The sequence below is a fragment of the Oryctolagus cuniculus genome, chromosome 9 (genome assembly GCF_051225735.1).
Source record: "Oryctolagus cuniculus isolate XC-2025 breed Fujian yellow rabbit chromosome 9, ASM5122573v1, whole genome shotgun sequence".
NCBI lineage: Eukaryota > Metazoa > Chordata > Mammalia > Lagomorpha > Leporidae > Oryctolagus > Oryctolagus cuniculus.
This window is the reverse complement of record NC_142875.1, coordinates 130738643-130765388: the sequence shown is the minus strand read 5'-3', so window position 1 is coordinate 130765388 and position 26746 is coordinate 130738643. Positions and strand designations below refer to the sequence as shown.

At 47.4% G+C, this 26746-nt stretch overlaps 1 protein-coding gene across 3 annotated transcripts in view; it reads left to right on the top strand.

Annotated features, from left to right (window-relative positions):
* The first annotated feature begins 625 nt into the window (after positions 1 to 625).
* Positions 626 to 26746, top strand: part of CPNE8 (copine 8) — a 260377-nt gene continuing 234256 nt past the window's right edge. Inside the window, exon 1 of one of the 3 annotated variants that reach the window (XM_051850927.3) lies at positions 626 to 997. In XM_051850927.3, coding sequence (XP_051706887.3) covers positions 876 to 997 — 122 coding nt within the window. In that variant the 5' untranslated portion in view covers positions 626 to 875. Of the gene's footprint in view, positions 998 to 2102; positions 2963 to 26746 lie in introns of those variants that run through there. The other 2 variants (XM_002712675.6, XM_070049629.2) reach the window with 2 other exon arrangements.

Sequence of the window (26746 nt, the reverse complement as noted above, 5' to 3'; positions counted from 1 at the left end):
CGGGCCCGGCGACCCTGTCATCCGGCTCCCCGGTTCCCCTCGGCTTCTTAAACCGTCCAGGTCGGGCAGGCGGGAGTCGCGGAGCGGGAGTCGCATTGCAAACTTGCAACCTCCCGGCTCAAGAAGGAAATTCTTTCCGAGGGCCGTCGAGAGCCCTGCCCGAAGGAGGGTCTTCCCCGCTGCACTCCAAGCTTCGGCGGACCCCAGGGACTGCTTTGCGTCCCCAGCAGTCCTTGCCCGCACCGTGGAGTCCGCCCCAGCCCCCGCTCGTCCCACATTCGGAACCGCCGTTTGCCGCTGCGGACGGAGGGGCTGGCGACCATTCCCTAGTCCCCAGCCCTCCGGGGCCCGAGGGTGGGCAGTGCAGAAGCAGGCACAGCGGGAGGGACCCCCGGGGGGCGCTGAGGGGGACTGCGCGGGCCGGGGCGCGCAGGGCACGGGTCGCCCCATTCGTGCAGGGGCGGCCGCGCCTCCAGCGTCCAGCCCAGGGCGGGATCCCGCGAGCCGTGCCCGTCCACTCGTGATTGATCGCAGGAGGGAGCCGCGGGCTGGGAGGCGGCGTGCGGGGCGGAGACACAGCTGAAGCGCACGCAGGTCCGGGGCGGAGCGGGGCGGGGGCTCCTGGACGGCCGGGGCCGCGCGGCGCCTGGCGTTCCGAGCCGGGGCACCTCGCAGGGCGCCCCCGCGGGGCCGGGCGGGAGGCCCCGGAGCCCCGCGCGCCCCTTCGCGGCTCCTGCGCCCCGCCCGGGACGGGCCCGCGCGCGGTCCGCCCGCTCCTCCCTCCGCCTCGGCGCGCCGCCCCCGCCTCCGCCCTCGCTCCCCGGGGCCGGGCTGTCGGCAGCGGGCCGGGAGCTCTCAGTGCGCCCGCGCTCCGGATGTGGGCGCCGGGCAAGCCCAGGATGGACAGCCGCTACAGCAGCGCGGCCGGCCTGGGCGACCTGAGCCCGCTCGGCGCCGCGCTGCCGGCCACGCGCGTGGAGGTGTCGGTGTCCTGCAGGTGAGCGTCCCCGCCGGGGGCCGGGGGTGGGGCTGCGGCGCCGCGACTTGGTGCCTCTTTTCTGGGAAACGTTGCAAAAGTTGGCCGCGCTGGTGACTCAGCTCGCCGAGCCCGGCCGCCGCCCACTTTGCCAAGAAACCTCGGTGCGTCCCGGGCCCGAGCGGAGCGGGCGCGCGGGCGGCGCCGGGCACCCGAGAGCCCTGGGCGGCAGCTTCCCCCGCGCGCGGGCCGGGGCCTGACGGGGCTTGCCTCCCCGAGGGCTGCGGTCGCGCGGCGCTCGCTCTGCCCGCCGCCCTGGGGCGCAGCCCCGCTGGCTGCACCGCGGGAGGTGTTTGCGAAGGTCTCTAGCGGACCAAGTTGGAAAGGGCGCAGGGAGAGGGAGACTTGGCGAATGGTCACCTTGACCCCGGAGCCCGCTCTCTCCCTCTCTCGCTCGCTCGCTCTCTCACCCTCACCACCCCCTGGCTTGCCCCTGATCAGCCCCTTGCTGGCCTCAGCCCAGCTGGGTTTGGAGACCCCCATCCTCCTACGCGCGGGCGGCGGAGGCTGCTGGCGTTCAGAACTTGGGCGCACGCGAGCTCTCAAGTTTGGGGTGCCCCCTGACCGTGGCGTCGGCATTTTTCACGAGTGGTGTTTGGGGAGGGGCGAGCCTGGGGCGCCCCCCGTGAGCGTCCTCCTGGGACCGCCGTCGGCGCCAGGTCCTGGCCTTGCGGGTGTCGCTGCGCTCAGCGCCGCCTGAGATTTTTCCCCGTCTGTTGGACAAGTGAAGCTGCTTTCTCTCCGAGGCTGCGTCTGGTTCCCAGGGGAGGGCGTTGGCACACAGGGGCAGTAGCCAGCCGGACATCCTCCTGCCCCAGCCATAGATTCTGGAGTGGTCCCCTGCCTTGCGTCCCGTAGAGCCTGCGGGGCCCAGGGGCCCAGTCAGATCAGACCCACTTCCGCGGAAGCTATGATGGGAAAGTTGTGCCCTGGCCACTCAGAACCCCTTTCCCCGGCTTGGGTGCCTGTTTGCTGGCCGGCCGCAGCCAGCTGGGTCTCGTCGTTTTCTCAGCCTGAGGAACCCCTCCATCCAGCCGGATCTCGTGCTACGTCTTAGCACGGTGTTTTTTTTTTTTTTTTTTTCTTTTTCAGGCGGGAAAAATCCTGAAAGCGAACCCAAGTACTTAGTGTTACGGGTGCTGGGTGCTTAGTCTGTGCTTGGAGTTGTTACCGACTCAGTTTGCTGGTTTTTTTTTTTTTTTGTAAGATTGAGATTGACATAGAAGCGTCTTTGGGGCAAACAGTGACATAATTAAATTCCCACTGGTGCCTTAGGAATTGGGTCAGTAGTTCCTATCAGAGTGAGTCAGTTGTATGTTGTTGAAAACAGGATCTTGTAATATTGGAGGTGATTGGATTTGACCTTTGAGACCTAGGTACAAGTTTTGACTCTGTGACTTTCTGTGGTTGTGTTGGAGTGAGATCTTACCCACGCTTCCTTAAAAGATGTATTTAAAGACATTTATTGAAAGGCAGAGTTACAGAGAGACTGGGAGGGGAGAGAGAGAGCGAGCGAGCGAGCAACCTTTTCCATCTGTTGGTTCACTCCCCAAATGGCCGCAATAACTAGTGCTGGGCTGAGTTGAAGCCAGGAGTCTGGAATTCCATTCAGGTCTCCCACATGGGTGCAGGGGTCCAAGCACTTGGGTCATCTTCCGCTGCTTTCCCAGTTGCATTAGCAGGGAGCCAGAAAAGAAGTGGAACGGCCGGAACTCGAACCGGCGTCTGTAGGGCATGCTGGCGCTGCAGGTGATGGCGTTACCCACTACACCACCGCACCGGCCCCCGAGTCACTGAATTTTGATGATTTCACCAGCATTTTATGGCCTGCAGGCTAGGTATTCCCCATCTCTGCTCTAGAATTACGCTGTGTCCTGTGATAAATGCAAGAGACGCTTTCCTCTCTGAAAATGTGAAGTCTGGGAGGTAAGTGTTAGCTAAGACGTGACAACCTGGGGTGTGATGACTGAGGTAAGGCGCAGGCCTGAGGGGGGCAGGGTTCATGGTGCCACAGAGTGCTTGAAATACAGCACAAAGGGGAGGGAGTTTGGGCGAAGGTGGCTGGGCCTGGTTTAGTGCACAGGGGAGTTGTGGTGCCTGTGAACTTGGTCTTGGGGTGTGACAGGTGTGCTTTCTTAGGCATGCTTACGTGGGGGCTTCCCTCCTCCTCTACCCATTCTATAGCTCTTCTTGTCTCCACTTTGCTTTATTGAGTTGTGGATTTTTAAAATTAATTAGGTTACCTAGAGCTGAAACCTTCAGAAGGCAGGGTACCATTCCTATTTAAATCTGAGAGCAGATTAATACAGAGGTAAAATCAATGGGAGAAATAATATCCAGTAGCCATGTGTTCCCCTGAGGCCTTGGCTGTTTATTTTGTCCTCTCCTCGGATTGAGCCCTTGGCTCACCGATCATCAAAGCAGTGGGGCCCTGCGTGTTTCCAGGCTGTGTTCGCTCTCAGGTGTGGCTCCTGCTATAGCAGTACTCCTGTTACTGCTTTCCCACCCTGCTATGGGGGGAGGAATGTCAAGTGGAAGTTGGCTGATGGCCTGCTTTCTGCCAGGCCCTCTAGAAAGTCCTCCCAGGAGTGGTGGTGCTTCTTGCCTCGTCTCCCATCACCCTAGTGGTTTTACAGTCCTGGAGGTTGTACTGCAAGCCTGGGGCTGGCCTGACAGACTCGTGCCACATGAGCACAGGTGCACAGTGTGTGTCCAAGGGCCAGTCTCCGGGGGGCCAGTCTCCGGGTGCAGGGGCCTGGTGCAGTGGAGCAGACTGCTGTGTGTGTGATAGGCACCTGCTGCGCTCTCTGCCCTCAGCATCCTCCCCCGTTGCTGTTTGCCCCTTGATGAGCTTGTGCTCCTCCTTCTGGGTCGAACCCGACTCCTCTCCCAAGTGGAGTTTCTCTGTTTTCCCAGAGGCCAAGCTGTACCCGTGTCACAGGGGTGCTGGGTTTGAGCTGGGCACAGTCGTTGCAGTCAGTGAATGCCTGATGCTCTGGTTCTCTCTCGGACTCATCTGCTGTGGGAGGCTTAAAACAGGAGTTTGTGAGCAAGTTGTTGAGTAACGTATTAAAAGGTAAACTTTGTGAAAAATTATATTTAAAATAAGGAAATACTCAAAAGGTACCACTCTTAACCACTGCACTTTGCTGTTACTTATTTCTTTATTTTTGAAAGAACTAAGTGGGGGGAGAGAGAGACAGAGAGATGTACCATCTGCTAGTCCATTCCCCACATGGCAGCAGTGGTCAGGGCTGAGCCAGTCTGAAGCCAGGAGCTTCATCTGGGTCTCCTCCTGCAGTGGTAGGAGCCCAAACACTTGGGCCATCTCCTGTTGCTTGTCCTAGGCCTTTGGCGAGGAGCTGGATGGGAGGTGGAGCAGCTGGGACATGAACTACTGCTGGCATAGGACATAGGTGTGGCAGGTGGCAACTTGCTACACCATGACACTGGTCCTATTTTTATTCTTCACTGTCACCTATGCTCTGTAGTTTTTATCTGCGTGGTGAAAATGTTAGGCAGTGTTGTCTTACTGCAGTGACATCAGTTTGTAGCTTGCAGTAGGCCATGGTGGGGATGTTTATACCATGGTGCTTGCAAATAGTGACAATCAGGGGTTGATGTATTGTGCTTTACTTACCCTTAAGAACATATTCTGTGGAATTTATAATGAGCATTGTGTATATTTTACTAAGTGTAGGTGTATGCTCAGATACATAGCCTTTACAGAGGTAGATAGATAAATGCATTTTGTATGTACATTGTGGCTTTTTGGGAGAGGCTGTTAGGTGTAAATGTTTGTATCACTGTGTGTAGGTCTTTGGTAAAGGGCAAAGCTTTACACAGAAGGGGCTTACTGCTCCTTGTCTTAAGAGAGCTTCAGCTGCTGTGACAAGGTGCTGGAGGCGGAGTCACTTCGGAAGAACAGCTCTGGGTCAGCAAGGTCAGGCTCGGATGAGGACTGTCTCCTGGGTTGCAGGCTGCTTGCTTCTCCCTGTGCGCTTCTAAGCTGGGAAGAGGATGAGAGCTTTCGGTGGCTCTTTGTAATCCCACCCGTGAGGGTTCCATCCTCCCCAAGGCTCTGCCTCCTGAAATCCTTGGGGCTAGGATTTCGACTTGAATGCTGGGGAGCACAGACATTAGGCTGTTGGATTTTCACTGTTAGAATTGGTGACATTTTCTGCAGAACTATTAAAACCTAAAATATGTGGAACTGCAAGGGACTGTGAATAGCCAAGGCAATCTTGAACAAAAAGAACAAAACAGGAGGCATTGCATTGCCTGAGTTTAAAATACCTAACAAAACTGTAGTAATAAAACAGTGTGGCATCGGTAGAAAAATAGAAACATAGCCCAAACAGAATAGAGAGTTGAGAAGTAAACTTCATGTGTTTACAGACAACTGATCTTTGACAAAAGTGTCAAGATCGAGCACTGGGAAAAGGACAGTCTTGTCAGTAATTGGTGCTGGAGAAACTACATCTGCCCATTCAGAAAGATGAAATTAGATGTTATCTCGTAGCATGTGTATAAATCAACTGAAGATGGGCGAGGGACCTAGATAAAAGACCTGTAGCTGTGGAACTACTAGAAGAGAACATAGGAAGAAGCTGTGAGTCACAGTGGTGGAGGATTTCTAGCCCCAGGGCCCTAGCAGGCCCGTGAACTCACGTGGTTTGGCACTGCCAATGCAGTCGCAGGCGGGACTTGAAATTCAGTAAATCTATAGCAGGCTAATTTTTAGGTTGGTAATTTATAATGACCTGTGACTGATGTTGCAAATATTCACATAGCCCTTGGCAGGAAAAAGGCTCTCCACCCTTGCTTTAGGACACTGGGCCAAGATGATGATGATGGTGATTGTATCAGACCCAAAAAAGGCAGGAAACCAAAACAGAGATAGGCCAGTAGGATTTCATTAAACTGAAGAACATTTGGATAGCACAGAAGACAACAGATCAAGGGACAACCTGTAGAATGGAGGAAAACCTTTATAAGTTATACATCTAACAAGGAGTTGGTAATCAGGTATATCAGGAAATCACACACCTCAATGGTAAAAAAAGGCAAATAATGCAGTTAAAAATAGAGTATTTAAACTGACATTTCTCAAAGACTTAGAGATGGCCAGTGGGTACATAAAAAAATGTTCAGTATCACTAATTGCCAAGGAGATGCAGATCAGAACCACAAAGAGTTATCACCTCATATTGGTTTAATTGGCTGTTATCCAAAAGACAAAAAAAACAAACAAAAAACATGTGTTGGCAAGGATGTGGAGAAAAGGCAACTGTTGCAGACTGTTGGTGGGAATGTCAATCAAATCATGACGGTACTGTGCAAAGCTGAATGGAGGGCCTCAGCAAGCTAGACACTACCCTGAGACCCAGCAGTGCTACTTCTGGGTGTGTGTCCAAGGGAAACACCGTCCTCTGTGGAAGAGACACCTGCAGCGATACTTACGATAGCCGAGAAGGCGGAATCTCAGTCATCACTCATCCCATGATGTGTAATGATGGTGTGAGACATTCACTCAGTGGAATACTCTGTAGCCATGAACAGGGTGGAACCCCGCTGCTGGCCACAGTGTAGAAGTCCTATGTGAAGTGGAGTAGGCCAGGCAGAGGGAGACAGGTGTTAGATGATGCCATTCCTGTGTGCCGTATACAAACCATAAAAACCCATTGATGTTGAGAGTAGAATGGTGGTTACTGAAGAAAAGCAGAGGGTAGTGAGAAAGGTTGATGGACAGGTACTAAGGTACAGTTAGCTCAGAGGAAGCTCGCGTGTTCTGTTGCACAGTAGAGTGACTATAGATAATGACCGTGCACTGTCTGCTTCTCTGGAGAAAAACTGGGAGAAAGAATTTTGAATGCTTTGCCATAAAGAATTGGTAAAAGTTTGGGGAGAAAAATACAATAGATTAGTTTGAAAAATCAGTGTCTGTGTCGAGGTCATTACTTCTCTACTGAAATAGATGGAGCTGAGTGTATCCTATTATGTATGGAAGGTTGCAGCCACAGTGTGTTGTCATGGGGGCCGGAAGAGCATTAAAACCCAGTGTACCTTTTGCTTTGCTTTCTTCTTTCATGTTCCTGCTTTGCTCCTCTCTTAGTCTGCAGTCCCTTCATTGTGCAGGTTCTCCATGCTTTGGTGCTGAATGCTTGGCGAGTGTCTATGTATCAGGGCTAGCAACTCTTGGGGATGAACAGCCGTGAAAGTCCACTCAGGACTCCAGAGGGAGAATCTGGTCCCGCCAGACCTGGCCCAGTGTGCAGCAGGTGCCTTGCGGCTCTCATTGTCACAGGAGGAAGAATGACAGCAGCCTGATCCCATGGTGGGGTCCAGTCCACAGTGCCCACCTCTCACGCACTCCGCTGCTCTGTACCCAGACAGAGCGCCCGAGTTACTGTGTGAACAGGTTTTCCAGTGCTGTTGCTGGTTGACAGGTTGTGGTGTTGCTGTGCACGCTGCAGCTGTTAGATGCCTGTCGTCCTGTCAGTGAGGCCCGTGACCAGCCACCCGAGGGTGAAGGGGTGTTGTGACCCTCACATCCTGCTGTGGCTGGGTGGTTCCTGGGCACCTGTGCTTTAAGAGTGAGTCATCCAGTACTGCTCTGTGTGGCTGGATTTGGGTTGCTTGTGCCCCAGCATTTCAGGAAAATCTATCCTCGGAGGGTGTCTGAGCTGTGCCTTTGAAGTCTGAGTGTGGGAGTGGTCGTGGTGACATTTCTGAGTGACGCCTTCTGACGCCGTCCCATCACTGGACCCCTGTCCTGGAGTTTGAGCTTTGGGGCTGCCAGCAGCTCAGGGGCAGCCCTGGGACGTAGAGGAGGTGAGTCTGGCAGCGGTCCTTGTGAGGGCTTTGAGAGCAGCGGCACTGCGGCCTTTCGGGGAGATGTTTGCTGCAGACAGACCCTGTTCCTGCTGCTCCAGCCTACTCGGGGCAGGGGAGAAGTACAGTTCCTCTCAAGGGGTCTTGGGCTGTTCTTCAGCTGTGCTGGGCACTAGTCCTGCTTGCTTGTAATAGCCACGTTTGCTAAGCTTTACCGAGCACGGGTGTGGAGCCAGATGAGCCCTACCACTGGATAGCTCTGAGACCTAGGAGAGATACTCAGCTGCCTGTGCCTCAATTTCCTCATCCACAAAGTGGGAATAATTTGTAATAGGCTCTTTCTCTTACATCTTAGAAAATATTTATTTATTTGAAATGCAGAGTGAGGGAGAGAGACAGAGAATGAATATCTTCCATCCTCTGGCTCAGTCCCAAGTGGCCACAATGAGTGGGACAGGGCCAGGCTGAAGCCAGAAACCTGGGACTCCATCAGCTCTCCTCTCAGAGGCAGGAGCCCAAACATGTGGGCCATCTTTTTGTTACCTTCCCAGATGCATTAGCGGCGAGCTGGATTGCAACTGGAGCATCTGGGACTCAAACTGGCACTGATATAGGATGCCAGTGTCACAAGTAGTGGCTTTATCTGCTATGCCACAATGCCAGTCCCCCTTATGTGTGTTTGAGAAATAAGTTAATATATTTATATATATAAGTACAAACACATTAAAACTCTGTGATGTTAAGTACTTAGTATGACGAAAGAATATAATACAGAAATGAAAATTACCCACTATTCCATCAAACTAGGAGAAATGAGTTCATGTCTTGGTTACAACATCACGTGTATAATACCTCTATATAATGCATTGAATATAATTATATATTCATAGAATTTGTAGTCATATATTTCTAGTATCTTTCTATTAATGTTATACCATGCCTTCGTTGCTGTCATTAGTTTTTGAAACGTGACTTTCCACTTCTGTGCTGTGTTCTATGATACAGGAATACTGTAGTCTGTTCATTTAATTTATCTCTCGTTTTCTAGAAACTTTTTCTAACAGTGGCTATTCAGAACGATGCTAACAATGAGCATGCTCATTCATAGGCATTTAAAATCTCTGACTTTTCCCTGGGACGGTTTTCTGGTGCTGAGGTTATTAATAAGTTACCTTCTCAAGGGGGTTTAAGCTTGTTTCAGACCCCCCATTCCTCTGTGCAGAATCGAGGCTGAACCACTGGCTTCACCTTTCTAAAGACTTCTTATTCCCACAAGAAAGTTGCGTTCAGAGATTAATGAGAATTTGGGGCAGCAGAGGATAGCAGCAAGAAAATTGAATTGGAAGTCAGATGACTTTAAGTCTGTTTTCTCCCTTTGTGGAATGTTATTTTGGGTCACTTACTGCAACTTTGGCAATCTTAGCACCAAATCAGTAACACAGGATTGACTTAGACGCCAAATTTTCAGTGTTGTTGACCAGGTAAATGAAATAAAGTCCATGTCGTGCCCAGCAAGTGTCTGTCACATGGGAAGCACTGGATGGCTCTCAGTCTTGTCCAGTTGCTCTTGGTATTTTACTGCCTGGCAAGCAGTAGAGAAGAGGGCACCTGCATTGAGAAAATTTACAGTCAGTGTGGGAGGCCATGGAAATAGGGCAGCAAGATGATGATTAAGAAGCTGCGTGTTAACGAGAGTGCATTGCTTCCCAGGCTCAATACTTCTGTGTGTGTGTGTGTGTGTGTGTGTGTGTGTGGTGGGGGTGTATAGAACGAGACAACGGTCAGTCAGGTAGGGTCAGTGTTGGGATATGCATACCCAGTTTCTGCAGATTCCACCCCTACACCTACCCCTGCAAAGACACACAATCAGAAATGTGCAACTCTTAGGATTTCACAGCTAGGCAGTACTCTACTACAAAAGAACATTCCAGCACATTCTCTCGGAGCAGTAAATCAGTAGGCTACCATTTAAGACAGCTCTTCTGTGCTGGACATGTGGCAAGGCAGATCCTGGTTATCAGTTGCCATCTGTGGATGACCACACGGGCAGGAGCAGGGCAAGTGCTCACTGCCAGTCATAAATGGAGTTGTGTTTAGCAGGTGCTTTGCCTGCTCTGAGAATTAATTCATCACCAACACACGGTTCCTTAACATTTGCAAGGTGAGGATAACCCTCGGTGGTCGTGCCTCCCAGCCAGGCATGCCTGTTAGCCACCAGGCAGCCCTTCTCCAGGTGTTGGGTATTATGTCAACTTCTTCTAGGAAGAGCAGTGCCTCACACGTTCTGAAGGAGCAAAATATGATTGGTAGTCCAGGATATGTTTCTGTTTATCAGACAGTACAGGAATTTAAACATAAGTGATACTAGTGAAGCTAAGAAATAGGAAATCTTGGGATATTTGCTGTATAGTTTATTTAAACTGGTGTCAAAAATCTGTGAGGCAGAAAAGCACTTAACATAGGCTAATTCAGTCACTCCTGAAAGCGGTTTTGTAAAATGCAATGCGTTGCCCCATTTGCAGGTGGGGACATTGAGGTTCAGAGAGTGTTGAGGTAGTGCAGTCTGAGTCACGTACCCAGTAGGAGGCTGAGTTGAGTTGCTTATCAGTGTATGTTTGATTTGTAAGTGTTCTTTGCCCACTAGCCATGTTCAGTCTCTCCTCTATAAATTATCATAGGCTTGAAGGGTGGGGCGTCTTCCTATCAGTATCCGTGAGTAACTGAGGAGCAGTTACAAAGCTGGGACCCAGCTACCACCATCACAAAGGGAAGATTCCTCCATGGATGGGAAACACAGAATTCTGCTGTGGTTTTCAGTCCCCCTTCGGTGAGAGCCGCAAGTAGAACAATTCGGAGGAGTAGCCTCCCCGTCACTCATTTGCAGCCCTAATTTCCAAGCACTGATAGCTACCTTTCTTCCAACGTGAGTTACCTAGTGCAGCTTTAGACAGTTAAATCACATGAGGACAATTTAACTAGAAATCAGGCAGGGCAAGGAGGAAACATGGAGAAGGTGTGGACTGCATGGGTAAAAGGCAGAGGAAGATGAACTGAATTGACTGTGTGACATTCAGACTTCCCAGTGGAGTTGCGAATTGACCTCAGGCCCTACTGTTTCAGTCCACTGCTTTCTTAATAATTCAGAAGTCGCCACCTAACATGTTAGCTTTTCAGTAATACTTAATTCCAGGGTTGCCCTTTATGACAAACTCAATATTTCACTTAAATACAATAATTACTTAAATATTGAAAATATCCGCACACTATGCTGAGCTACCTTGATTGTAAGTTGGTATTTTTTACCTTGCCAATTGGCTCTCTGTGTGTGTATAGATATAATAAATAACAAATGACAGTCTAATTTTGTTATGAACAGTCTCAAATGTCAGGGAATATAATGAACCAGAGATAGGATTATAATTGCCACAACTAGTCAAAGCCAACACATTTCTCAGCCTTAGTTGGCCTTAATAGTGGTTACATAGTCATTTTAAGAACTGTGACACTTTCTGAGAGCCTGCAGGTTCTTTTTTTTCTGTGTGTGTGTGTGTGTGTGTGTGTGTGTTTATTTGACAGGTAGAGTTAGAGAGAGACAGAAAAGTCTTCCTTTCATTGGTTCACTCCCCAAATGGCCGCCACGGCTGGCGCTGTGCTGATCCGAAGCCAGGAGCCAGGTGCTTCCTCCTGGTCTCCCATGTGGGTGTAGGGCCCCAAGCACTCGACCCATCCTCCACTGTACTCCTGGGCCACAGCAGAAAGCTGGACTGGAAGAGGAGCAACCGGGACTAGAACCCGGTTCCCATATGGGATGCTGGCACCACAGGTGGAGGATTAACCAAGTGAGCCAGGGTGCCAGCCTCTTTTTTTTTTTTTTTAACATTTATTTTTATTTATTTGAAAGGCAGAGTTAGAAGGAGAGGTGGGTCTTCCATCTGCTGGTTTACTCTCCAAATGTGTGCAACAGCTGGGGCTGGGCCACACCAAAGCTTGGAGTCCAAAGCTGTTTCTGGGTCTCCCATGTGGGTGGCGGTGGCCCAAGCAGTTGGGCCATCTTTGTTGCTTTCCCAGGTAAATTATCAGGGAGCTGGATTGGAAGTGGAGCAGCCAGGACTCGTACAGGTGACCGCATGGGTTGGGTGGATTGGGGAGGGCGGCTCTACCTGCTGTGCTGCAGCACGGGCCCCAGCCTGCCAGTTCCTGCCAGGGTAGCCTCTTGGTGTGCAGGATGCTGGGCGTCCCCACAGACCTCTTCTGTCCCCTGCGAAGGGCGGATCACACTGTTTGTGGTTTTGCAGGTAGGTGAAGCAGCTCAGGCCTTCCTTAGTGTCTTTAACAGGTTTTATGTTGCCAGCTCTAAGCAAAGAATATGAGAGAGAGAGGGCTAGAGTGAGAGCATGGGAGTGACAGAGACCCTTAGAACCACACTGTGACTGAATTTGTTAAACTCACCTAAATTACCTCCTATTTGGGACATGCTTATTATCTGACTTCCTCGATATCTCAGCCTTCAAATTAATTGGGAAAGCAGAGCTACTGGAGGGCAGACTGCAATTGATTTTTCAGCCTCTGATTTCATCGCACGCTTCCTTGCAGGCTTTGGAAAATGGAGATGTGATCGATATTAAGTTTATAGTGAACCTTTTTCCTAATTGGTAATTTAAATTAGATGTTTGGAATCTATTCCCTAAAAGATGATGGATTTTCAAGTCAGGATATTTACTGTGATTTAAATGAAGTGGTTTTGATTTCTTTGCTGTGGTTGCATCATTCTGTCTTTGGGATGTTGCTTCCAGTCGAATTCTTCAGCAGAGTCAAGTTGGAAATTCCCAAGCTTGTGGTCTGTGTCTGGCACTGGCTCTGTGACCTTTGATAGTCTTGTTACTTACCTGGATCTTAGCTTTCAGAGAAAGGGTCAACATCAGTTGGAGCTTCAGTTATTCTATGATAGCTGAAAAGGGACTTGAAAAAAGATACTGACATGCTGTGATTTGAGGAAAGCTTATGAGTGTCAGTACCCATTTGCAGACTAGCTAAGCTGAGTGGTAGTCACTTATGCTTAATTAAAGAAAAAAACCAAATGATGTTTCCTTTTTATAAAACATTTGTCTCGGGGGCAAGCATTTTGCTAGCAGTTAAGGTGTCAGTTGGGACACCTGTATCCCAAATCACAGTGCCTGAATTTGAGTCCCAGCCATGTTCCTGGTCCCAGCCTCCTGCTAGTATTCACTCTGGGAGTTAGCCCGTGATGGCTCTAGTAGTTGGGTCCATGCCACCCACACTGGAGACCTTGATTGAATTCCTAGGCTTCTTCTGTCTGCTGTGGGTAATTGAGATTCTCTCTCCCCCTCCCCCCTCCCCCTCCCCCTCCCCCATCCCCCTTTCAAATAATGTAAATTGAAAAACAAATTATTTCAGAGTGTCTTCTAAAGAGATAATTCCTTCCATGTGTTTAAAATGATTCATAAAGTTTTAATCAGATCAATATGACTATTTAATGAGTAATATTTAATGGAATTCTGTAATTTTTTTTTCAGTTTTTTTAAATAAAAGGAAGTAAGTGAGGGGAAAGTGACGGGGTGGTTAAGCCGCCACCTGGGACGTTGTATCCCTTGCTGGAGCGTCTGGTGTGAGTCCTGCCTCCGCTCCTGGTTGTATCCTGTACTGGAGCGTCTGGTGTGAGTCCTGCCTCCGCTCCTGGTTGTATCCCATATTGGAGCGTCCGGTGTGAGTCCTGCCTCCCCTCGTGGTGTGACTTCCTGCTGATGCCCTCCTTAGGAGGCAGCAGATGATGGCTCACGTTCTTCCAAGCGTTTGAGAGACCTGCATGGGGTTCCTGTCTCCTGGCTTCAGCCTGGGCCCGCACCACCTGTTGTGAACTTTTGGAAAGTGAACCAGAAGAAGGGAGATGTCTATTTCTGCCTTTCAAATAAATAAAAATACTTTGTACAAAAGAAAAAAGTGATAGGGCAAATAGTCTTTATATATATGCATAAATATATTTAGAAAATATTACTTTGCATCAACATGATATAACTTTATTGCCTGTTACATACGGCTCTGTGCCCTTGGACACTGGCTTTTAAACCTTTGTGTGACCATGTGAGAGTTTGGTAATTTGGGTCCTAATTCTGGCATCCGAGATTTTGTTGAAGGGCTGCTCTGACAGGCTGTATCTCACACCAGCCACTTAGATTTCAAAGGCTTCCCTGTGCTGAACATCCTCTCTGAGGACTCTTGATTGTTTTGCTGGTCTAGTTGTTCCTTTCAGTGGGAATCTACAGCTGGCTCTGTCATCTTGAAGATGAAGGCAGCCTGATACTGACAGGCCTGCCCTGCGTGTGCCTTTCCTGGGCTTAACTTTTGCGTTATATTGCTGTTTGTTACCTTTTGTGCCTCCTTGGCAAGAATGGAAGTGCACCATAGGGATGGTGCGCAGATTCAGCCTTGTGTGCTAATTGATCCCTTGGTGCCCAGCGCCAGCTGCTCCAGCAGTGTCTGGAAGGATTGGAAGGGACATGTGGACCTTGTGGGAAAGAGATGAGTTGAAATAAAGTGAACCAAGCTCCGCGGCATGGCTGCTGTTTCTTTGTCATCGTCCCCCTTGGCTGGCCATGTTCCATGAACTTCACAGTGGTTCGAGAGGTTTCTCTCACAACCGCTTTGTCACCCCGAGACTTGTTCAGTACGTGGTCCCGAGTGTCCGTCACCCTCTCCCTGAGTCTGCTGCCTCCTCTGTGGTTCGGGAAGTGGCCTCCCAGATGATAAAGGTGTTCTCTGGATTGTTCTGTGTGGCTCTAGACCTAACTTCTTGGCTCTGTTCTTCACGTGTTCCTCGGTTAACAGCGTGCACAGAGGCGGGATTGTCTGATTCTCATTTGTTGACACTTTCTGAGTTTCTCCCTTTAGTTCGTAGGAGAAAGACCAAGCACCCTGGGACTGGCCTTGTGGCGCAGGAGGTTAAGCCTCCTCCTGAAATGCCGGTGTCCTGTGTGAGACAGCAGTTTAGCCTGCTGCACCGCAACACAAGCCCCTGGAGATCTTTTAATAGATTTTTGCAACTGGAATTAATTGTTCCTTCCTTTGAATTCCCATCTGTATTTCTTGTATTGCTATTTTATTATTTGTTTTTGATTAAATTTATTTAGACTTTTGCATGCCTATCTCCTCAGCTGACTTAAATAGTACGTATTCAGTTTTGTCATTGATTATTTAAAGGAACCTAACTTTGTACCTAAAAGGTTTTCAGTAAATGTTTGCTGCTTGGTGGACAGATTGGAAACATGAACCCGGGCACTTGTGAATTTGAGTGTGTTTATACCCTTAAGAATATTATACCCTCTCAAAATTACACATCATGAGAACGTTAAAATGACTGACTATATAATAACACAATTGTTCATTCTTAGTTTATATATTGTCTCTGTGGTTTTACTGGTGAAGAAATGAAAAGCAAGTTAACTTATATTGTTAAGCGGAGTGAAGCCGGGTTTGAAGAGGACACAGCACTTTCTAAATGGTGACAGGGAGATGATTGTTTAGTCTCTCTGAGCCGAGTGCTCTGTCAAAACAGAGGAGTTGCAGGGCCAGCCTGATGGCGCAGGGGGTTAGCAGCTGCTGCCTGGGATGCTTGTGTCCCCATCAGAGTGCCGGTTCAAGTCCTGGCTACTCTGCATTTTTTTTAAGATTTATTTTTATTTATTTGAAAGCCAGAGTTACAGAGAGAGGAGAGGCAGAGAGACAGAGAGAGGTCTTCCATCCGATGGTTCACTCCCCAATTGGCTGCAACAGCCAGAGCTATGCCGATCTGAAGCCAGGAGCCAGGAGCCTCTTCCAGGTCCCCCACATGGGTGTAGGGGCACAAAGACTTGGGCCATCTTCTACTGCTCCCCCAGGCCACAGCAGAGGGCTGGATTGAAGTGGAGCAGCACGGTCTTGAACCGGTGCTCCAGGCCAGGGTGTTAACCTGCCACGCCATAGCGCTGGCCCCTACTCTGCACTTTTGACCGAGCTTCCTGCTAAGGTGCCTGGCAAGGAAGCAGACGGTGCCCCAAGTACTTGAGTCCCTCCCGCCTGTATGGGAGACCAGGGTGGTGTTCCTGACTCCTGGCTTTAGCCTGGTTAGGGCTGGGCTGTTGTGTGATTTTGAGGAGTGAACCAGTGGATGGAAGAGCTCTCTTCCACCCTGCCTTTTAAATAAATCAATAAATAAATCTTTAAAAAAGAGAACTAGTAGATTTTTGCATGTAGGCCATCTGTATAATGTATCTAACTAGGAAAGTAAATGAACATCCCCCTCCCCACGGAAGACTTCGTCTAGGAAAGAGTATTTCTTCTAAGTTCCTTGTGACTGCAGCGTGCAGCAGCACCCCACGTCTCCCTGGGGCGTGGTTTGTGGTATGGAGAGCTCTTTGGTGGGTGCAGTAGGTTGAGCCTGTGCTCATGTGCTATATTCTAGACCCCGTGCTCTGCCAGCTTAAATTTTGAGCCACAAAGCACAAGACCAGCTTTTGGAAAATTCCAACAATAAATCCATGTGAAGAATGGGAAGAGCTAAAAGGCAGGAGAGTTTTCCCCAGGAAAAGGGCGAAACAGAACTTTGCTTGTGCGCTGTCAGAAACTGTGTTTATTTAAGTCTCCATCCATAAATCAAGCCATTTCTTACACTTGTCTGGCTGTAAAGTTTTGTTGGATTGCCTAAGTAATTTCCCAAGTGCTTGTAGCACACTGAAGTATCTAAGTGCTTAATGGATTATATGTAGCTTAAAGTGGTGTCATGCTTCATTACATCAAGTACTTCCAGAGACACAAACGTCATTGATGGTGCTAACTTTAAAATAAGAAAAAAAAAATCATAAGGCCAACTTGTTTGACTCAGAGCAGTAAATGGGTGGATAAGTTTCAGACTGGTGGTGATGATGATAATGACTGGTGGACAAGTCCCAACATAAAATGCTGTCATTGTATGGTCTGAACCAGCAGTTCTCAGTAAGCTACGTGGTGGAAACCTGCAGTTCTCAGGAACATCATCAGAAAAATGTTAGAGTTTCAACCTATGTATGTGAACTCTGGAAGATTCCATTTGCTTTCCAACAGGTGACTGTGTCCTCCTGTTACTTTGTCTCTGTAACACCCCACTGTGTCCTCCTGTTACTTTGTGTCTGTAATATCCCACTGTGTCCTCCTGTTATCTTGTGTCTGTAACACCCCACTGTGTCCTCCTGTTATCTTGTGTCTGTAACACCTCACTGTGTCCCCCTGTTATCTTGGGTCTGTAACACCCCTCTAAGATGTCTGTGGTTGCAGTCTTGAGTCCTGGCCTTCCGTTCTTCCTCTTCCTCCTCACCTCTTACCATGCCTAGGCCTTCTCAGCAGCCAGAGACCAGGGCAAGTTCTTGGGCTTTTCCAACCTCAAATCTTGCCCTGGCCAACCCCTTCTACCCTGCTGCAAATCCTGAAGATTGGGCTGGTAGGGGTCAACTCAGAAAGGGAAGGAACCCCATTATTCTCTTATTTCACTCTTTCATTGACTGTGCAGTAAGGAAACCTGACCTAATATTTTAGCCACATCTCCTTCTCTCCGTGCCTTGCACACAATTGCTCTCCATACCCACTACTTTTTTTCACATTTAAAATAAATTTTATTTAAGTTACAATATTTTCAAGTGTTTCATATATACAGATTTGAGAACATAGTGAGAAGCCATTTCAGATCACTTGTATTTCCTGAGACAACCGTGATGTGCACCATGGCTTGCTCTCGTGGGAATAGTTCTGCCCCTTGTGGATGCCTTGCCTGGGAGTCTACTGGTAGTTGAAGCGTCATTCTCAACACACAGACGTCTCCTGGTCCCTTCCCTTTCTGTAATCTGTAATGCATTTATGATACACATTTTACTGCACATATTTGTAGAATGCTCTCTTTAGTGGAATATAAATAGTCTAGGGCCAGGAGCTGAGGTGTTCATATGAGAGTCTCTGACACCAGATCCTTTATGTGGCATTTAGTAACTTAGTGCTTGTTGAATCAACATTTGCTGGAGTATCAGACAATTATTTAAATACACATTATCGTAGGCCGGGAACTATGTTTTGTCTTTGTATCCCACTCAGATTCTAGTCTGATGTCTTGAATGGGAAAAGTGTTTAGCAGTTGTGTATTGAATATGTAGTTGAAGAAAGGAAAGTATATTACCTGGGATGAGTGGAGACCGTGCGTAGTGGGCATAAAGCAAGGTCAGGTGCAGCATCCAAGGAGTTAAGTATACCTCCATTGTGAAAAGGCAAGATGGCCAAGTCGTTGCCTATGCCTATTTCATTTAGTTATTTTTTAGGATCTGTAGAACTGTGTGTATCGTGGGATCACAGTTGTTGCTGAGGCTTTTTGTTTGTTTGTTTTTACCTAGATGAGTTCTTTGAATCAAGGGTACATCTCTGGTCTAATTACCTGTAATAAGGCTGGAAAGTTATTTTCAGTCTCGCTGTCTCAGCTGGTTGGTTGTGCTTGCACTCAGATTCCTATTCTAGACTGTTGGCTTCTTCTGTTTACATTGTGTTGTTGAGTCTGCAGATCGTGGGTTGCTCTTTGGTACATTTGAATTACCCAGTCACATAGAGAGATTACAGAAGATACCGTTTAGAATGTGGCGGAGAACAAACATTCTGACAGTCTTGCCTTACTTTGTCGAAGCATCAGTGGCCTCATTGGCATAGATGCATTTTGATGCACACATCTCATGGAGACCTGACTTGAGACCAAGCTGTGGGTAGATACTGTAGATATTTTCTGATGCAGTGTTGAAATGTTGACCCTGAACATGAGTGAATTCTGTCACTGTTAAAGTAGTGATGTACTGCTTAGCAGCTAACGTACACAGGAACAGAACAATTGGGAAACCCCGTTCTGTGATCATCACACTTTGGAAATGGTGCCTTGAAGGCAGCAGCGTCTGAGCTGATGCTGAGTGAAGTGTCAGCCTCGGCTTTCAGTTCAGGGCGATTTGTGGACTCACTGTGGTCCATCAACTCCTCTTGCACCAGACATGCCTCATGCATGGGCTCTGTGAGACACCATACATCTTCAAAGACTTCCAGCCTAGCCAGTTTTGTAAAATATTGCAAGCTCATTGGCCACTTACGCTAGTGAGCTGAAGTGTGGTTAAGCTTCTTGAGTGGGCAGGAGGAGGGATTAAGAAAAAGGATTATGTACAGTCTCTAGTGTTGTAACTTAATTAGGGTAACACATTAAGAGGCAGAGAAAAAAGTTCAAGGCTAGGAAGGTCTCGGTTTTAATGGCAGCTCTGACATTACCCACTGTGAAAGTTGAGATAGTTCGTCTCCCTGGTCCTGTTTGTACACGGGGATGAAAATGTCTTGTGCAGTAGCTGTGAGGATTGTATGGGATAACATCAATAAAGTATTTTGAAAATTTCTATCATTGAGCATGAGACTCATCATCATAGTGGCTTTCAGTTTAAGTAGATGGAGAACCGTGGATCACAGGGAGAAGACAGCCAGTGTTCTCCTCCCCCAAATCTGCAGTGTTTTAGAAAAGTATTTTTTAGGAGTTCATCACTTTATTTTAAAAGATTTTTAATAAGATTTTCTTAATTTATTTGAAAGGCAGAGTTAGAGAGAGAGAGAGAATCTTGACCTGCTGGTTCACTCTGTACATGGCTGCTATGGCTGGGGCTGGGCGAGGAGCCAGGAGCTTCTTCCGGGTCTCCCACGTGGATGCAGGGGCCCAAGTACTGGAGCCATCTTCTGCTGCTTTCCCAGGTGCATTAGCAGGGAGCTGGATCAGAAGTGGAGCAGCTGGGACTCGAGCCAGCACCCATGTGAGATGCTGGCATTGCAGGTGGCAGCTTTACCCGCTATACCACTATGCTGGCCCCACTTTTTAAAAAAAAAAAAACATTTTTCAGATTAGATATTTTTGATTTATATTATAGTCAGAGGCCTGCTACACTAAATAAATCATTCAACAACTAACAAGTAAAAAGACCACAGTTCAGCAGGAATGTAGGCAAGGGCTATAAACAGTAATCAAGAGAAAATATACTAATTTTACTCAAATAGTAGATTTTAAAAGAGTTGGGCAGCGGGTTAAAGCCCTGACTTGAAATGCCGGCATCCCATATGGGCACCAGTTCCAGGCCTGGCTGCTCCACTTCCAATCCAGCTCTCTGCTAATGGCCTGGGAAAGCAGCAGAAGATGGCCTGAGTGCTTGGGCCCCTGCGCCCATGTGAGAGACCCAGAAGATGTTCCTCAGCTCCGGCCATTTGGGGAGTGAACTGGTGGATGGAAGACCTCTCTCTATTTCTCCTGCTCTGTCTACCTCTTGCTGTAACTCTATCAAATACATAAAAATAAATCTTAAAAAAAATAAAAATAAAAGACACAAGTCATTAAGCCTGCAGTATTGTATCATTAACAGTATGACAAAGATTAAAACAAATTTTGAGAAAACTACATTTTCAGCATTACTGTAGAAAAGTACTATATGATCATTGCTGAAAAAAGCTAAAAATCTGTGTTGAAGAGAACAGAGAAGAATGCAAAAATCCCATGGTCTCCCCACCATGGGGAGATGACAGGCGATGCCAACCCAGCACCTCTCTGTGCATTTACTAAGACATTCGCACACCCTGTTTGCACTCACATGGGTGCTGCAGTGACTTAGATAAGATGCGAGTCCGGTTGTTTGCCTTGGATTTGCACCTTGGATATTGCTTGCCTGGCCGTGGCTTCCTCTTGGCCTGTGGCAGCGCCTTGCCTCTGCAGGGGGAGGGCCTCCGTTCTCTCCCGCTGCCTCCGCGGAGCCCCTGCTGCTGCTGTTGAAGTGCTGGGGGCAGTGGCAGCCTGTTGGTGCAGAGGACTTGTTCTCTGCCATCCTAGAACCCTGCCCTTGCTTCCTGGTGCTTGTCTCCCTTGAGGTACTGAGTCTTTGTGGTTGTGCATGGTTCCTCCAGACTCTGTTTCTCAGGGACACCCCTTCATGAACACCCTGAACTCTGTCACCTGTTTACATCATACGTTCATAGGTGTGTGCTGTGTGGCACACCTCCTGAGTGCCGGGGTCAGGGCCTTGTCTTTGCATCTGGGTCTCCAGTGTGAGCTGCAGGCTCTCTCGGGCGAGGTTCCTTCCGGAGGTTCCTGTTGCATTTCTCTGCGATCCGACCCTAGCTGGGACCAGCGGTGCAGCCCCACAAACAGATCGTGATTTTCCTTCTTCATTTTTCTGGGAGACCCCTCAGCCTTTACACAATTTCACGGAAGCAAATAGGAGCGTGGAGAAGCCGCGTGAGCTCCGCGTCGGCCTGCACGTAATGACGCTGTGTGTTTCCCCTGGAGCCTTTGTCCAGTGTGCGCTGCATGCTGGGTGCTGCTCTGAGTGCTTCCTGACAGCTAATTCACTCCCCACACCACACGGTGCACAAGATGCAGCTCAGGTTTTCACTGATGAGAAAACCGAGGCAGTTCATCTAGGAAGTGGTGGAACTCTTGGCTGCCAGCTCTGATTGTAGTGGTTGTATTATGTGTTCTCTTTTATGCTAAATTATCACTGAAATGGTTTGAAATATTAATTTAATTGCAGTCTAATATATTATTTTTTCCTGCCACCGAATATCCTTTATTTGGCATCATAAATTATTGAATTATGCAAGACAGTGTTTATGACAGAAATTAGCATTGCCTGACACAGAGAAAGAAGGGTAATTATTGAATGATGTATTATCATTATTTATGTTCTTGATTGGGAGGCTTGAATAACTCATTTTAAAAGCTATCTTACTGTAGTAATATTGGACGTGAAATTATAACAAGAGGAAAAAGTTAACAATGTAGAGATCATAATCCCCAAGCCTGCCCGTTGTGTTATTGAAGTCATGAATTACTACACTAGTTATTATTCACTAAGTACTTGCTCTGTGTCTTGTGCTGTTCTAAGCATTTTTCTTTGTGTTACCTCCTGTTCTGCTTACAGCCAGCTGGTGAGGTAGGTTTTATTGTTATTATCATCATCTCTATTTTGAGACGAAGCTAAAGTCAAATTAGAAATGGCTGAGGTTTCTTACTCTTAAGTCATGTAATCACAGACCTACAGAATGTCATTACAGTACCAAAAGTAGGCATTTTAGACTTTGGTCTTGGCGAATGCACCAATAATTAAGACAGGTTTTAGAAATCAGGGCAAGAAAAAAAAAATCAAGGATACTGCAGAAGAGAATAATAGCCCTACTTTTGTTTGACTTATATTTGCTTGTGCATAGAAACCATTTGTGAATTAAGTAAGACTTCAGGAATTTCTGTTAGTCCTTACATATGTAAAAAAAAAAAGCCTAATAAAAGATAACAAGGTACCTAATGCTTCTGAAGGTATTTGCAAATTTCAAATTTAAGGGTTTTTTTTTCAAAGGTTTCATTTTTTTAAAAGATTTATTTATTTTATTTGGAATTCAGAGTTAAACAGAGAGAGCAGGAGAGGCAGAGAGAGAGAGGGGGGGGGGGGGGTCTTCCATCCTGCTTCTCTCCCCAGATGGCTGCAACAGCTGAAGCTGCGCCAGTCTGAAGCCAAGAGCCTACTCTGGGTCTTCCCACATGGGTGCAGGGGCCCAAGGACTTGGGCCATTTTCCACTGCTTTCCCAGAGCATAGCAGAGAGCTGGATCAGAAGTGGGGCAGCGAGGACTTGAATCAGTGCCCATATGGGATGCTGCCACTACAAGTGGTGGCTTTACCTGCTACATCACAACTCTGGACCCCAAATTTAAGTTAAATTATTCTTGTAAGTGTCTTGATGGAAGTTCTAACACAGGATTGAAACCAAATAGTTACTTTTTCTTGAAAACATCTCTTCAGTTTTGGAGTTTGTCATGAACAAATCCTGATAATATATAAATGCAGGTGTGGCTCTAGAAATGTGAAGGTAATTTTACTAATTGTGAACAGCTCTGAATTTGCATTTGAGAAAATCATAATTATTCTTTCCAGATGGGCATGGAAAAAAATCCTCACATAAGCCAAATTCTCAGATTGGCTCTTGATACAATTTGACAATTAATCATTACATCTTGAACTTGAGAAATAAAAAAAAAAAATTTTAACAAAACCAAAGGAAACTAAATTTATAAAATCGATGCAAATAGATAATAATCCAGTTACGTGTCATTCTTTAATGTTTGGACTTCTTCTGAAGTAAAAAAGCAATTACCAAAGTTCAATGAGACCACAGAATTTCTAGAAGTTCATATTATTCGTTATTTAAATTAACCTTGCACTGTGATGCATATAAGAATAAAATTTTAAAAAGTTCTTTCTGGTAGAAGACAGATGCTGTTGAGATTCCTTTTCCGTTAAGCAGTTGCTGGTGATGAATGATTCGGTAAAGCAGTGAACATCACATTTTCCGGAGACACCAGTTTCTTAAGTTTTCCAACTGTTCTTCCTCTGTTAAGCCTGCATTAGTATCTTGAATAAAGAAACCAGGTTTTGGCTTCTCTCTTGAATTATGTTTTTTCAAATGCTTTGCCAGCAGATCTTCATATTCTGTGTGTTCTGGAATTTAAAGGACACAGGATTCTTGTACAAGTATTTTCTTCCTTCAGCTGGAAAATCGGAAGCCGCCATAATCCAGGGCCGGCTTCAGGTGGGGAGCATCGAGTGACCAGAGGGAAACCTGTCAGGTTCCTGTGCTGTCCCTTCCCTCAACAAATGTGGTGGTGGCTTCACGTCCCACCACAAAGGCTAGTGCCCAGTCTCCCTGCAGTTAATGGGTTACACTTCCATTCACATGAATGGGACAGTTTTTCAGTTTTCCTCAGGTTTTCTTGATGATAAGCCAAAGAACTGTATAATGTAATACATGGTATATATAAATATGGCTGTGTCTGAAAAGAATGTCAATGTGAACACATGATTTTTCTGTGCTTGATATCTGGACTATATTTCCAGAAAAGAGATTGGGGTATCCAATGGAATGCACATTTTCCATTTTGACAAATAATTAAACTCTAGAAAATTCACCAAAATAGAATCCTTCCTGGTTTTGTCAGAATGTCAGGTTCCACACTGACTCTCCGGTATTAATAAAACACGTATGTTTTTAAAACTGTGAGCTTCCTCTAGGACACTAACTTCTAACACCAGTCACAGGATCGCAGCCGGATTTTGTGTTGCCTTGCATCTTCTTTCAGTGTTTCTGATTGATTCTGGCTGATGATCTGTTTTCAGTAACTTAAAATGTTCCAACAGACACAGTGTCATCTACATGCCTGTGTTAGATGGTGGAGTTGAACTTGAAGTGTCCTAATCAGGTCAGCAGTCCCTGGATGTGAGCTGGCGTTGGAAATTTTGTTGGGGGGCCACATGCTGAAGTGGTTGCTCTAAACTGCCACCCCATACCGTGATCAGCACCAGAGGGTTTTGTAATGGCTATAAATGACAGAAGTGACCTTTAAAAAAAAAATTGGTGAAAAGTGTGGTGATCAGATATGTGGATTGACCATTTCCCACCAATAGGTTAGTAGAATTAGAAAGGCAGACAAGAATAAGTACTGGTGCGGATGTGGAGGGATCGGAACCCTTACACAGTGAAGGTGGGACTGTAAAATAACGCAGCCACTGTGGAGAGCAGGTTGGCGCCTCCTCCACCTGTTCAGAGTTACTGTTACAGTAGCGCCGGGCAGTCCCACTCTCAGTGTCTGCTCAAGGGAAATGCAACAGTGTATCTGCACAGAAACTCGTGCACAGGTGTCCATGGCAGCGGAGTTCATGATCTACGAAGTGGAAGGTGCCCGGGGTGCCTCGGCTGGTGTGGTATGTCTGTACAATGGGAGGCTATTTGGCCATAGAAAGGGATGAAGTGCTCACTTGTGCCGTAGCGCAGGCGATCCTTACAAACCTGTCACCGACAGGACTAGTCACTCAGGACTGCCGGGTGTGTGACCGCGTCTGCAGAGGTCCAGAACCACCATGTGTGGTGGCAGGGAGACGTGTGGTTCCCAAGGCCTGGGTGGCATAGGGCGTCATTGTTAGTGGTAGTGACATGCCATCTTTATCAGGTACTAAGTACTGCATGCGTGTAGTTGCATGTGCTACCCTTGTGTACGAATGGCAGTATAGTAGATGTGTTTGCATGGTAATCGGCACACATGTGGGAAGTGCACGGTGATGTCATGACAGTTACGGTGTCACTAGGTGATCAGCATTTTTGAGCTTTGTTTCACTCATTTGGGACCACTGTGGTGTGCTCAGTGTGTTGTCGATGGAGACATTGTTACAGGGAGTGTGTCTGGGTGTCCCCTTGAACGGGTGTGTCTGGTGAGTCCATGGTTAGGCCCTGCAGCAGTGCCTGGTGGGCCTAAGGACTCCTTGCATCGTGGGTACAGAAGGGTTAGTGATTCTCTAGATGGATATGGGTAGGTAAGCAGGTTAATCCTGCCTCCAGAATGTTGTCCCATCTGCCTTCAGCTGGTGCTGGGAGCGCCTTGTAGGGACAGAGCTGGATGTTAATTAAAGGTGCGGAGCACACTGCGTAGCTGTTCCGGTTCCTGCATGCTCATGAATGCCTGTCTCCTTGGCACAGTTCAGTCTGGGCTTGCTCTAATGGTCACATACCATTTGTGAGTACGGTCATGGTCAAACAGAATGCCTGGCCCTCCTGGATGTCAACAGCTGAAGAAACAGACAACCGTCAAAAAGGCCAGGTGGAATAGAACAACAGTTGATGCCCAGGAACGTTTTTTCTTTTTAAAGCTTACTTTACTTATTTGAAAGGCAGAGTTACAGAGAGGCAGAGGCAGAAAGAAAGAAAGAGAGAAAGGGAGAGAGAGAAGAGAGAGAGAATCTTTCATCTGTTGGTGAGAGAGAGGAGAGGAGAGAGAGAGAGAGAATATGAATATGAATCTTCCATCTGCTGGTTCATTCCCCAGATGGCCATAATGGCTGGAGCTGTGCCAATCCCCAGCCAGGAGCCAGGAGCTTTTTCCAGATCTCCCATGTGGGTGCAGGGGCCCAAAGACTTGGGCCATCTTCTACTGCTTTCCCAGGCCATGGCAGAGAGCTGGATCGGAAGTGGACTCAAACCGACGCCCGTATGGGAAGCCGGCACTGCAGACCAGGGCTTTAACCTGCTGTACCACAGTGCCAGCCCCAACCTAGGAAAGTATTGACCTTTATGTTCATCATTCCTCTAGTCACTTTACTGAATTATTAATTTAAAAGCCTTCCTTAGTTAATTCTCTTACTTTTATGCACAAAATTAATACCAATACCATCTCTTATTTATATGTTCCTCCTTGGGGCTTCCATAATGATGCAAAATAGTTCCATTGTTTTCAGTTCAGTTCATTTTGTTGTGAACAATAAAATAGTATAACCAATACTGAAATCAAATATCAACCTGAAATTAAAAGTCAACTAAACATGTTCAAACATGTACTTCAAGGAGTTTCTAGTAAGTCTGGCCACTGTGTTTAAGCTCTCTGAATTTTACTATCTTGTCTGGAAAATGGATTCTGCTAATAATGGTTGCTTGTTAGGATTACGGTGAGAGGTAGATGAGATGATTCGTCTCGAGAGCTCAGTGCAGCGCCTGGCACTAGGCTCAGTAAATAAACAGGTGTGGAATGTCGGGTGCAGTTTGGCACTGAGTGTGGGGAGGCACGCAGGAGGGGACCATCAGTTCTCTGTGCCTGGGGAGAAGGTGAAAGAGGAATCCACTTTGCCCAGCAGGAAGAGGGGTTGAGGAGATGCCCAGAGGGAGAATGCTGTAGGTAAAAGGTGAGCGTCAAAGAAAGAAATGAAAAAACAAACAAACAAACAATGAAGACATCTAGGGCAGAGTCTCAGAAATACGGACGGTCACTGATACTCATT